The 12,353-nt window shown below is 31.4% G+C and overlaps 1 protein-coding gene across 1 annotated transcript in view; it reads left to right on the top strand.

The window, feature by feature from the left end:
• The first annotated feature begins 7,702 nt into the window (after positions 1-7,702).
• The window catches only part of LOC120775532, a 91,779-nt gene continuing 87,128 nt past the window's right edge, over positions 7,703-12,353 (top strand). The window contains exon 1 of the mRNA XM_040105753.1: positions 7,703-8,278. Within this exon, the coding sequence (XP_039961687.1) occupies positions 8,073-8,278 (206 nt within the window). The 5' untranslated portion in view covers positions 7,703-8,072. The remainder of the gene's footprint in view (positions 8,279-12,353) is intronic.

Here is a 12,353-nt window from a genome sequence, read left to right as displayed (position 1 = left end):
TTATAGTATGTTAAGTAAAGTTATGTTATGTTAAGGTAAGTTAAGTCAAGTTTAGTTATGTTAAGTCAAGTTAAGTTAAGTTAAGTTAAATTAAGTTCATGTTAATTAAGCAAAATGTGTGAATTTAACTAAAACTTACTTCAAAAGCTTAGGTTGTTAGTTAAGTTAAGTTAAGTTGAGTTATGTTAAGTAAAGTTAAGTTAAGTTAAATTGAGTTACGTTAAGTTAAGTTTAGTTAAGTTAAGTTAAGTTAAGTTAAGTTAAGTTAAATTAAGTTAAGTTAAGTTAAGTTAAGTTAAGTTAAGTTAAGTTTAGTTAAGTTAAGTTAAGTTAAGTTAAGTTAAATTAAGTTAAGTCAAGTTAAGTTAAGTTCATGTTAATTAAGCAAAATGTGTGAATTTAACTAAAACTTACTTCAAAAGCTTAGGTTGTTAAGTTAAGTTAAGTTAAGTTATGTTAAGTAAAGTTAAATTAAGTTACGTTAAGTTAAGTTAAGTTAAGTTAAGTTAAGTTAAGTTAAGTTAAATTAAGTTAAGTTAAGTTAAGTTAAATTAAGTTAACTTAAGTTACTTGAAAGCACATCAGTCCACTCAGTTCTATTTCTTAAATAAGACACTCAGCTAAATACAAATATTAAATTGCTGCATAACATTTCGATAACACTGCACATTTTTCATATGAGTACTCAAGCTTTAAATATGCACACGGCTACACAGACGTGCAGGAAATAAGGAAGGAAATTATAATATGGAAAAACTAATAAACAATACAAACCGTAGCAGCAATAAAAGCCCAAATAGACAATAAAAGCAAACAAGCCACAATATGGCAATAAATAAGGTTGCACTCGGCAAAACGGAACATGCTTACGGTGTGGAATGCTGGCGCGTACATATGTACGTGTTGTCGTTGTACTTTTTGTTGTTTTACTTTTTGTTGTTGTTCGTTTTGTTACCAGTTTGTGCTTTTTACGAGTATCCGTGCTCTTGGTTTTATTTATCTTTTGCTCCAGCGCTTTGTGTTTTTGTTTATATTTCTGATAGTAACTGCCTTTTTATTTATATAGAAAAAACCTCAAAATATTTATAAACATGAGAATATTTGGGTTTTTACCTTCTGTCGTGTTTCTCTCAAGCACAAATTAATCTTTTGGCTCGCTTTTGATTACACATTTTATTTGCAGCGCTGTTTTTATGTCCATTTATGATTAACATGACCCTGACGAGTATCATTTTGAGGAGCAAGATAGTCTAGACAATGTTGTTTCAAATGAATTGCATTTCGTGCACGTTCAGGGGTGATTGAATCAGCAGTTTGCTGTACCAGCAGAACCTTATTACCATGCAACTTCTTAGATTATCTCAATTTGTTTGTAAATTATAACGGTGCAGCTTCTAAAAAAGCCAAAATGTTGAAAGGGAAGAGAATAATAGGGCAAATCCAATGACAATCAATCCTTTTTTCGAACACTGCTAAACTCCAGATCTCAGCAAACCTTGAGCCCGAACATTTATTTAATACCAACCAGGTAGAATAGTTGAACTTGCGGTTTGTGGAACCGATATTACGTTTGTCTGCTTATCTACTTTGTACGCTTTTTCAAGTGGTTTCGAAATGATAAGGGTACAGCTTTTTAGTAGGTCAGAAAGTTGCAATGAGAGAAGTGGAAAATAGAAAATAAATTGACAATTAGTTCACCATTCACAACACCTCTATACTACAGAGCTCTATAAATTTAAAGTTCAGATCACATATCCTCTACCAAATGAAGTGTGTTTAAATACTGATCGTGACGAAAACTAAATTTATTGAAAGAATGTTTCCGAAACGGGCAATTTTTATTGGATATTGCTGCTTGTATAAACCATTTACTGCAATTAGCTTGCAGATTATTCCTTGTTACGGACACATTTTCATATCCCAAAATGGGAAATTTAATTTCAAGAAAAGATAAGTCGAAAATATATCATACTAATATTATAAATGCGAATGTAAGTCTGTTTGTTACGTTTTCACGCAAGAACTACTTAACCGATCATCATGGAACTTTGTACATATACTCTTGACGGTATTAGAACTAACATAGGGTACTTTATATTAAAAACAATTTTACGAAAGATAAAAAAATTTTTTGTCAAAAAATCGTCAAATTTAGCTACTTCAACGCCATCTAGCATTACAGTAATGAAGTTTCAACCCTGAATACTGTAAATTTTACAATTTTGTCATGCTCTAAATTTCAACCTTCAATAACTGTAACAAAAAAAGAGTTTTGACGAAATATTAATATCACGGGGTATGCCTCTGGTCCCCTTTCTAATGAACTGTTGATTTTCAAAATCGGTGATTTTTCGAAATTTTCATGGATCACTTGATGTGGTTTGACCCTCCTATACGAGTAGATAACATTCAAAATAGTATTTTTTCAATTGTTAAATCTTTCTCTGTCCAAGATTTAGTTTCTATTTTCAAAGAAAAAGTGTCAAGGCTCAATCTTAAGCCTATATATATGCGCAGGTTGATTTATAAATAAACCTTTTGAAGACCCTATAGCTGAGCGCGCATGTAAGCGGGTGTTGATCAGGAAAAAATCAGCCCTCGTTAACTTCAAGTGATTATCTCGTAATTAAGTATTCTCCGGTGTTTACAATGTAACCCTCACATAGGCGATCCCATAAAAATGCGTTTATTAACAGTGTGCGATGAAAGTGTGATGTTTTGAATTTTCGCTAAGTGCATGTTTTGGAATTTTTAACTAAAATAGTATATGGGTATACATTATGAATAAGAGTAACCTGAAATTGTAAATTTAATTATTCATCAATATTTACTTTGTCGCCTTCAAAGTAATCGTACTGTAAATCGTAAATGTACTAAACTTAAGCCAACCATTTTTCCAGTCCTCGAAAAACTTTTAATAAGCATTTTTCGAGATGGCCTTTATTCAGCTCCTTCAGCGAATTTGGTTTTATCTCTACGATCGACTGAAAACGGGTTCCACAAACAGCATTACCTTGATTCTTGAGCGGCTTTGGCGTGGTTTTTTTGGTTTCAGGTTGTTTTTTCCCCTCCAGCATCAATCATTCATCCCCCTGTCTCAACGGTAGTTACAATACTCTACATGAATGTGGGATCGGTATTCGCACAATCACGCATGCCCAAAGTACTCTTTTCGAAAAAAAAAATCAGCTTTATATACCCAAAGATGTCGAGCTCTCTTGTCACCTCTCTAACACTTCTACCTCATGATTTTCAAGCACCATTTCTTTCACTGTTTTGATATTTTCATCAGTCGAAAAGGTCGAATGTCGTCCAGAACGAAGCATGTTTTCAACGATCACTCGACCGTCTTAGTACACTTTGTATCACTTGTAGGCTTGTGTTTTTGATAAAACTGAATCATCATAAGCCTTTTCCAACATTCACAATTATACCGCACACAAAATTTGGTTAGAAATACAAATTTGAGAGAAGTTCTTTTGTGCGATATTTTTACCCATTCTAAAAACCGAAATGCACAACGGCACGGCTTAAACAGCTGCTGTAAACAAACTGGTTGATAGATGGCGCTTATATTCGCCATATTAATTCAGGACAGTCCTGTTAACTTAGCAAATACATTTTTTGGATATACCATACTTTTTTGTCACAATCTGTATCCCATATATGGCTCTACTCAGAGTCTGTTGAAAACTGAATTTTATGAAAATTTTTATTCGAGCAGGGTGTTATAGCTTTGGTACAACCAAAGTTAACGATTTATCCAGTTTTTCTGTTTAAAATTTTTTTTTGTTTTTTTTTTTCCGTTATCCGAATACGTTTCGCTCACACTGTTTTTGAACAATGTATGTGTGTAGCTACGCTTGCGACATTAAACAAATTACGTGAATGACCAATTTGCCACTGCGAAAGCACATATGCACATATGTATTGCAAATATTCGAAACAAACAATTTGCAACAACAATATCAACTATAAAAAGCAATTAAAACATATGTGTGTATATGTATGTGATTATGTATGAAACTGTTATTTACTGCTTTACGGCTTTTAAAGCGTTTATGCACACCGAAAACATATGTAAATACATACATATATATATATGTATATATATATACAGAAGATTATTTAAAACTTCAATAACGGTCACTAGCACTACCGTTAATCATTTAATAGTGCGTAAAGCGCATACATACGTAGATGTTTGTGATTTTCCAGCTAAATGTACATATGCATGTCTGTGTGCATATAAAAAAAACTGTTTGAATGCGTGTAGAACATTATTTAAGCAGTTATTGTTATTTACAAGCATACATATATCTATATACGTATATGTTGGACATGCATGTCCTTTATGCAATCACACACCAACGCATGCTATAAATAAATATAAATAATCGAATTTTGTACTGCTGGTAAGTGGGTATGTGTATGTAAATGGATGTTAGGCTACTATGTGGACTTTACATACATATATGTATATATACATAGCCATATATAAAAACGTACATACATGCATGCTCTTACGTATAAATGTACATACCAATCGAGCACTTCTCTTCCATGCGCAAAGTTTCCTCACCACAGAGCAGGAAATAACGAGATTGCGGTTAATTTCATAAAAAGTTTTATTGCCAATAACAATATAAATAACAACAACAGCGACAAAAATAGAAAAACGAAAATAATAGAAACAATAAAAATAATAAAAAAGTCGTCGTTGGACTCTTTAAATAATAAAAAGCAATTTGTGAAATGAAAATTGCATAGAAAAATTGCAAAATAAATTGCAAGACAATAGTGAAAGTATTAAAAGCAAACAACAGTAAGAAAATGAAAGAGAAGTTTATATAAACAGCATATAAAAAAAAATAAACTTTGTTTTAAATTAATAAAAACGTAATAATAATAAAAAAATAAATTCCAAAACTTGTCTAATCTTTTAAAAACAAGAAAGAACGTTAACTTCGGCTGCACCGAAGCTAATATACCCTTCAAAGGTGCATTTTTTTTATTAACTATGTGTTCAGTTTATATGGAAGCTATATGCTATAGTTAACCGATCTGAACAATTTTTTCGGAGATTACATTATTGCCATAGAAAATAATCTATACCAAATTTGGTGAAGATACATTGTAAAATGTGAAAGTTTTCCATACAAGAACTTGATTCCGATCGTTCAGTTTGTATGGCAGCTATATGTTATAGTGGTCCGATATCGGCCGTTCCAACAAATGAGCAGCTTCTTGAAGAGAAAATGACGTTTACAAAATTTCAAAACGATATCTTAAAGACTGAGGGACTAGTTCGTATATATACAGACAGACGGACATGGCTAAATCGACTCAGCTCAACATATTGATTATTTATATATATATAGGGTCTCCGACGCTTCCTTCTGGGTGCTACAAACTTCGTAACAAACTTAATATACCCTGTTCAGGGCGTAAAAATAAAGGTCAACGAGTTTTATGTTCATCAAAGTGTTTAAAGTTTCTTACAAGTCAATAAACTGCGAGTTCAAAACAACCTCAAAATCATTTAACGTGACCTAATACCAATAACATACCTTACTATATCTACTACTAACATAAACACCTTAAACCTAACAACACCCGCCCATGTTTTTCCTTAAGAGTTGTTGTGTAAAGTAATAAAATATAATGAAATACACTCCGTTGAGCTCGGAGAAAATTAATTAAAAGCGAGTACTTTTTATGTACTTTAATCACCGTGACCTTGGCTTAGCGCACAGACAGTGTTAATGCCTGAGGTACACCGGTTAAAAGCAACCGAACGAGCGAAATGCGAAAGGTGTGACCTTTTGCACAGGGCAAAATCAATTTGTAATTGAGATATTTGAAGGAATGTGTCTGATAATGGGAGAGCAGAGAGTTGGAAATTACAAAATTATTTTTTAGACATTTAATTAATTTGATATTCTGAATCGAACATATTTATACATAAATTTATGTTATCCAAGGAATACTTCAGTTACTTGTTGGGTTCTCTTTCCACTACTTTTTATTTGTAATGACTTAGAGTTGCCACAGCAATTAGGAAATTAATAGTTGTCGTAAAAAGAAAAAAAAAATTAAAGAAACAAATTTTCACTGTAAACGACTCATACATATTAAGCATTGCCCACTTTTAAGCATGATTTACTAAAGCCACACCAGATAGTTTTACATTGATTTAAGACACTCTCAATTATTTAAAAAGAAAAAAGTAAATAAATAGAAATCGAGATATAGAAAAAAAAATATTTCTGAATAATTTAAATTTAAGTTTTTATTTTATTTATAATTTAAGTTTAAATTTAATTTTAATTTTAAATCTATTTTTAACTTTAGGTTTTACTTTATTTTTACTTTTATATGAATTTAAATTTATTTTTAATTTGAGTTTTAAATTTAAATTTTATTTTAATTTTTATTGTAATTTTAATTTAATTTTTAATTATTATTTTTAATGTTATTTTAAGTTTACTTTCAATTTAAGTTTTAATTGAATTTTGTTTATATTATATTAATATTAATATCATATTATTTTTTTCTTATTATTAATAATAGGTTGTCAAAAGAGTCTTGCGGTATTTTCGCTAGTTGGCGCTGAAAGCGCGTAGTTCTAGTTTTATTCGTCGCATCGGGTCATGCTATATCTTTTTGGAAAGCTCATTTCACGCGCTAACACCTGTTTGATTGATTGTCGTTTCTTTTAAGTCCTACTACGATAAAGGCAAAAATGCATCTCAAGCCGCCAATAAAGTTTGTGCAGTTTATGGACCCGATACAGTTTCCATTTCCACCGCACAACGATGGTTTCAACGTTTTCGTTCTGGTGTAGAAGTGGTCGAAGATGCGCCACGCTCCGGAAGACCTGTCGTGGAAAATTGCGATAAAATCGCTGAATTGGTCGAAAGAGACCGGCATAGTAGCCGCCGTAGCATCGGTCAAGAGCTGGGCATGAGTCATCAAAAATTCATTTCAATTTCAATAAAAAAAAAAATCAATAAAAATACCGCAAGTCTTTTTTGACAACCCATTATTAATATTAATATTAATATTAATATTAATATCATATTATTTTTTTCTTATTTGTCAAATAAGATAAATACGACATTAATTTTTTTATGCTTCCAAAACTATTGCTTATATATTATAAACAGCAATAAACAGCAATAAATTACAATTTTATGTTTTATTTTTAATTTGTTACATTTTTTATATTTCTTTCCAAATATTATTATTAATATCAATATTTATTGTTATTTTACTAAGTCAAAAATTTATATTTTTAAATTTGGTTATGTACTTGCTTTAATAAAAGGAATAAAACAATAAATTAAATATTAATAATAAAATTTTGTTTATTTTTATTTTTACAGGCATTCCAAAGAAGAAAGTTTAACAAAAAAGAAACAAATTGCTTTCGTAATTGTATGAGCTGTGTGAATAATTATTGAAAAAGTTGCCACCATAAATTTTGAGTAAAAAATCAATATATAATTAAAAAAATTTATTTGACTAAAGTATAAAAAAGTATGCTTGTTAAATATCTTGAAATATTTATGAAATAATTATTTAAGTAAAAACAAACGAGTATATTTTCTATTAATAAAATAATATTACTTTAATAAAATTTGTACTTTTGTGATTAATACAATTAAGTGAAGCAATTAAAAATTAAAAATTGAAGCAATGAAATACACAGAAGCGTGTCGCTCATACGCCCCGTCAAACCATTGACGCACATATGAGTAATAAATTATTGCGAGCAGCAACGGTAAAGAAGAAAATAAAAGTTGGCTGTTTGGGTTGATCAATCAGCCATTAACAATAGCTATAAACCGGAAGAAACGCGCGGAATGACAGTTCAAAGAGTGATTGTGAATTATTGAAGTGATTATATGGTATAAGCACAACACCGCAACTAATTAAATGAAGCTAATTTGTGCAAGTGTGAGTAGTATCTTTAAAACGTAATTATATAAAAAAGAGGCATAAAAAATCAAAGACAACATCTTGAATACATAAACAATAACAAAAACAAACGCCACTCTAGCGGCAGCATGACTGAGAACAAGTATAAACACGCTGCTAGCAGTGCCGACAGCACAGAAATCGCCAGCAGTCACAGCAATAACGCGCAAGGTGAAAGCAGAAATGCCGGCGGTAGCAACACCAAGCCGAAGGAAAAGAAAAATGACAGCGAAGCGACAGTGGCGCTGACGAATACGCAATTTGCGCGCGAAAAGGATGAAGAGCCGCATGACAGGTGAGTGCGAAAGTATGGCAAATGAGCGAGTAGGATATACAAAGTGACTACTTGTACAGCATGACTCATACAAACATAACTGTGCGTGATAAATATTTATACTGTAATGTGTATATGTATATGTATACCGTTGTAAATATAAATGTAAGGTATATGGTTATATTTATAAAGTGCTCATGCTTTACATGCATAAGAACGAAAGCATGTTTTTTGACCTGCCGCCTGGCTGCACGTTGCTGCTAATATGTACATGTTGGTTGGAATTGTGTTTGTACAAATGTACAATTAAATATTTATATATATTTCTTTGCCAGTGTATATACGAGTATGTAAGCGACAGGAAAAGACAAATGACTGCCTTGTCTAAGCCAAGTGATATGTTTTAATAAACTTAGCTGTGTGAGTGGATTTATTTTGCTACAGTTGTACATATTTACACACTTATATATGTGCAGTTAAAATAAAATGTACGTGACGGTTCCAAGTATGTACAATAGCTGCAAAAAACCGCAATTTTTCATTTTACTTCACATTATATTCGCGATGTGCCTTTTTTAGCCGCGCAGAGTGGCAAAATGTAAAAGAAAATTGTTTATAAGCGTTCAACGTCTAAGTGGATTAACCTTGGCTGACATTTAGTAGCATCAGTGAAAGTAAATACAAGCGCAAGAACACATAGTCTAACGCAAATTGTTTTAAGAGGAGCGAAATATTAATAAAAATAATATTTTTAAGGAGAATCTGTGAAATTGTTTAAATTTATGCATGAGATTAGTCTGTATTTAATATTTAGTTTAAAGATTGCTTGATTCTAGTGGAATATAAAATGGGAAATATTTTTGCGTTTTAAGCAAGTTATTGAACTCGTGCCTTAAGGTAGTATTCTGGTAACTTGGGTTCAAAAAATCGAGTTTTTTTGCTTAATTAGAAAGTACAATGTCTTGAGAATATATGTACTGTGAAAATTTCAGACAGAAATTCAAAATATTTCGGGAGTTATAGCGAGTTTCCTAGAGCGCCTCGGAGTCCTCTCTCTCGGAGTTGTTGAACTTTAAACGCGTTTTTCTCAAAACATTGTTTTTCTGATCGACCCGGGTTCTAACTTTCTTTCTACTGAACCTATTGCTTTCAAATTTTAACAGGCTGTTCTACACACTTTTAATTCTCGTCGCTACTAACGAGAATTTTTTTCACCCCTAACTTTTATTAGTTCCGACCACATTTCAGATATTATCAAGGGCCAAAATCACCCAGGCCACCCACGTGCATTTTTTTGAGGTTCCAAGTTCGAGTGACAATAATAATAGTAATAAAATTTTAAATTTTTTCAAATAATTTTTTTTTTTTAATTTTTCAATATGTAAATAGAAACACTCTAAATATTCAAGATAATTCATTTTTATTTTCCTATAAAATATGACCCTCCAAAAAGGTCATGAAAATAGGCATAAGTTACCAGACTTCTACCTTAAATTCAAAAATGTTCAGAAAAAAAATTTAAATAAATTTGTTGTTTATTTACTATAAATCGAAATTTCGCAAAAACCATGATTAACAAAAATTTTTGCTATTTCAACCCTTATCAAAATGTAAAAAAAAATTCACATAATTTAGGAAAATATTAAAAAAGGGAAAATTAAAAAAAAATTTTTTTTTATAAAATTATTAATTTTTTTAAATGTTTTAAAATCGATAATTTTACTAACAATAATATTAAAAAAGGGAAAATTAAAATGTTTTTTTTTTTATAAAATTATAAATTTTTTTAAATGTTACAATGCTAACAATTATAAAATAAATTGGAGACATTAATTTAATTTTAATTAAACATTTTCGTGAAGAGAGGTTAGTCGCACATTACTTCTTTTGCAAGAAACATGCGCGCTATTTCAGCGAAGTCACAAACCTATAGTAAGTAAAATAAACTAAAAAACTGATATACATACGTATTTAGGAATATATTATACAATAAAAAGTAAACCTATATCCTCACTTAAATCACTTTTAATAAGTTTATAATCGCAGGAAAACCCATACAATAGAATTCACTCACACTAAGACAAAATTTTGGTGTTGGTTATGAAATGGTTATATATTGGTTATAATATTTGACAGAGATTTTCGATTTTTGTTTGATGGTGTGTTGTTTTGCATTTTAGGCGACGATATATAGTGTTGAACTAATAAAATGTAAAAAAGAGAAACTTATACCACCACTTAGTACGAGTAAAGTAGAGCTGCCTGCCTGGCTATCTCAATCCAAGGGGTTGAAACTAACACCTAGCACATAATGTCAATCTGAACGCTCTTGTACTGCTATCATAACTCTTTTTCTTAGAGATATTTAAGACTCATATAGCTAATCAAACACAAAGATGTTAGAAAGCTGCAAAAAATATGTATAGTACTTAGTATAATTACTTCCAGAGAGTTTTCGGATATACAAATATATTGTTTGACGCTTTATTTGACTGCTTTGCTGGTCGACTATGTACCCAGCCTTACGCCTAATTTTAGATATAATTTTAGTTGGATTTTTTCTCGACATTGCTCTTTGATTTCGTTGTTGTTTCTCTATGTACTCAGCTTTAGTAACACTTTCAGAATTTCGTTTTAATTTTCGCTCGATATTACCCTACAATACCACTACGTGCCCACCCTTATTATTAATTCTATAATGTTGTTTTTTGGAGTCTTTTTGACACGAGTCTAAGCCTTTTTATTATGTATTTGCTATAAATAATCAATTTCGTTGCGTCGCCCTAAGTGCTTTATCCCCTTATTCCTTTGATTAATGCCTTTCGATATTTCTTTTCATTCGTACACTTTTCCCCCCAGACGCCATTAATTATGGTGTTTAAAGTGTGTGTTCACATCAAAATCAATTGCGCAAGCAAAGCTAAAAGTTATTTTTAATATAAAATTTCTATTGCCAAAACAAAACGCTTAGCTTTATTGAAATTTTTGGAAATACTTATGAAAGCAAAATAGGATTTTCTCGTCTAAAAATAGACTTATGAACACCAATACTAACGAATTCTATAAATTTCTTTACACATTTAAAGCGCTTAACTACTACACACATGTTTAGATACAAACACCAAGATATATGAAGCAAATGTATAATCCGCGTGGCTGCACTTAGTCGCTTTTTGAACGCTTAAACGCTAAACTGAAATAAGTTTTTTATTTATAGTTGCAGCAAAATTGTAGCTGCCATGCGAGCAAATTGCGTTGGCGTGCTGTGAGTGTGGCACGTGCGCTCATAATCGGCAGCGCGCTAAAGCTTTTCTTGTATCTTGCTTTAAACTATAAATTTGCTCCTCGTGTGTATGCCTCTGTCTGTGCACATGCGAGAAGAACTTTTCCTTCTCAAATCAGCTGCGTGATTAATCATAATCAGCCAAAGTTTGTTGGCTTTCGCGTAGCAGCAGCGAAATCGCAATTCGAAACCCCTCTAGGTAATACCTCATGAGGTTATAAAACTAAGATTGCCGTAGAAGTTCGGTTGCAAGATCTCGCAATTATTTGATGAACAGAATGACTCGTGACACACCGGGCACCTCGTCAAACAAAATTTATAACGCGACGTAGTGACTTCTTCCTTAAGTCGATGAACTGTTGCAGAAAATTGATACTGATATTATTTATTATTTACAAGAAAGTAAGAACCTACCATTCAAATGTAATTCTTTTGAAACGATGGCTCAAAATTATCATGATTCCCATTGTTTGCTCGGTGATTTGTGAGAACTTGTCAACTAGGCGGGATTTAGTCACTTGAACGTCTTATATAAAAGTCTTTGACCATGTTTTCAGAACACCATAGCACTTTCTGCGAGTATTGTCATTGTAAAAGCTAAAGATGATCTCTGAAGATGGTTTCGAATGTCCCCAAAAATAAAAAGTTGGCGGCTCGCCCAAGTTTATCATTTTAATTACTGTAACTCTTAAGATTCCAGCTCCAAAAAGTAAAATTTTACGTGTAATAGAAGCAGTTCCCTAGACACGATCAATTCGTGACACGATCAATTCGTGACACGATCAATTCGTGACACGATCGATTCGTGACACG

The sequence above is a fragment of the Bactrocera tryoni genome, chromosome 4, assembly GCF_016617805.1.
Source record: "Bactrocera tryoni isolate S06 chromosome 4, CSIRO_BtryS06_freeze2, whole genome shotgun sequence".
Lineage (NCBI taxonomy): Eukaryota > Metazoa > Arthropoda > Insecta > Diptera > Tephritidae > Bactrocera > Bactrocera tryoni.
This window is presented reverse-complemented; position numbering and strand designations above follow the sequence as displayed.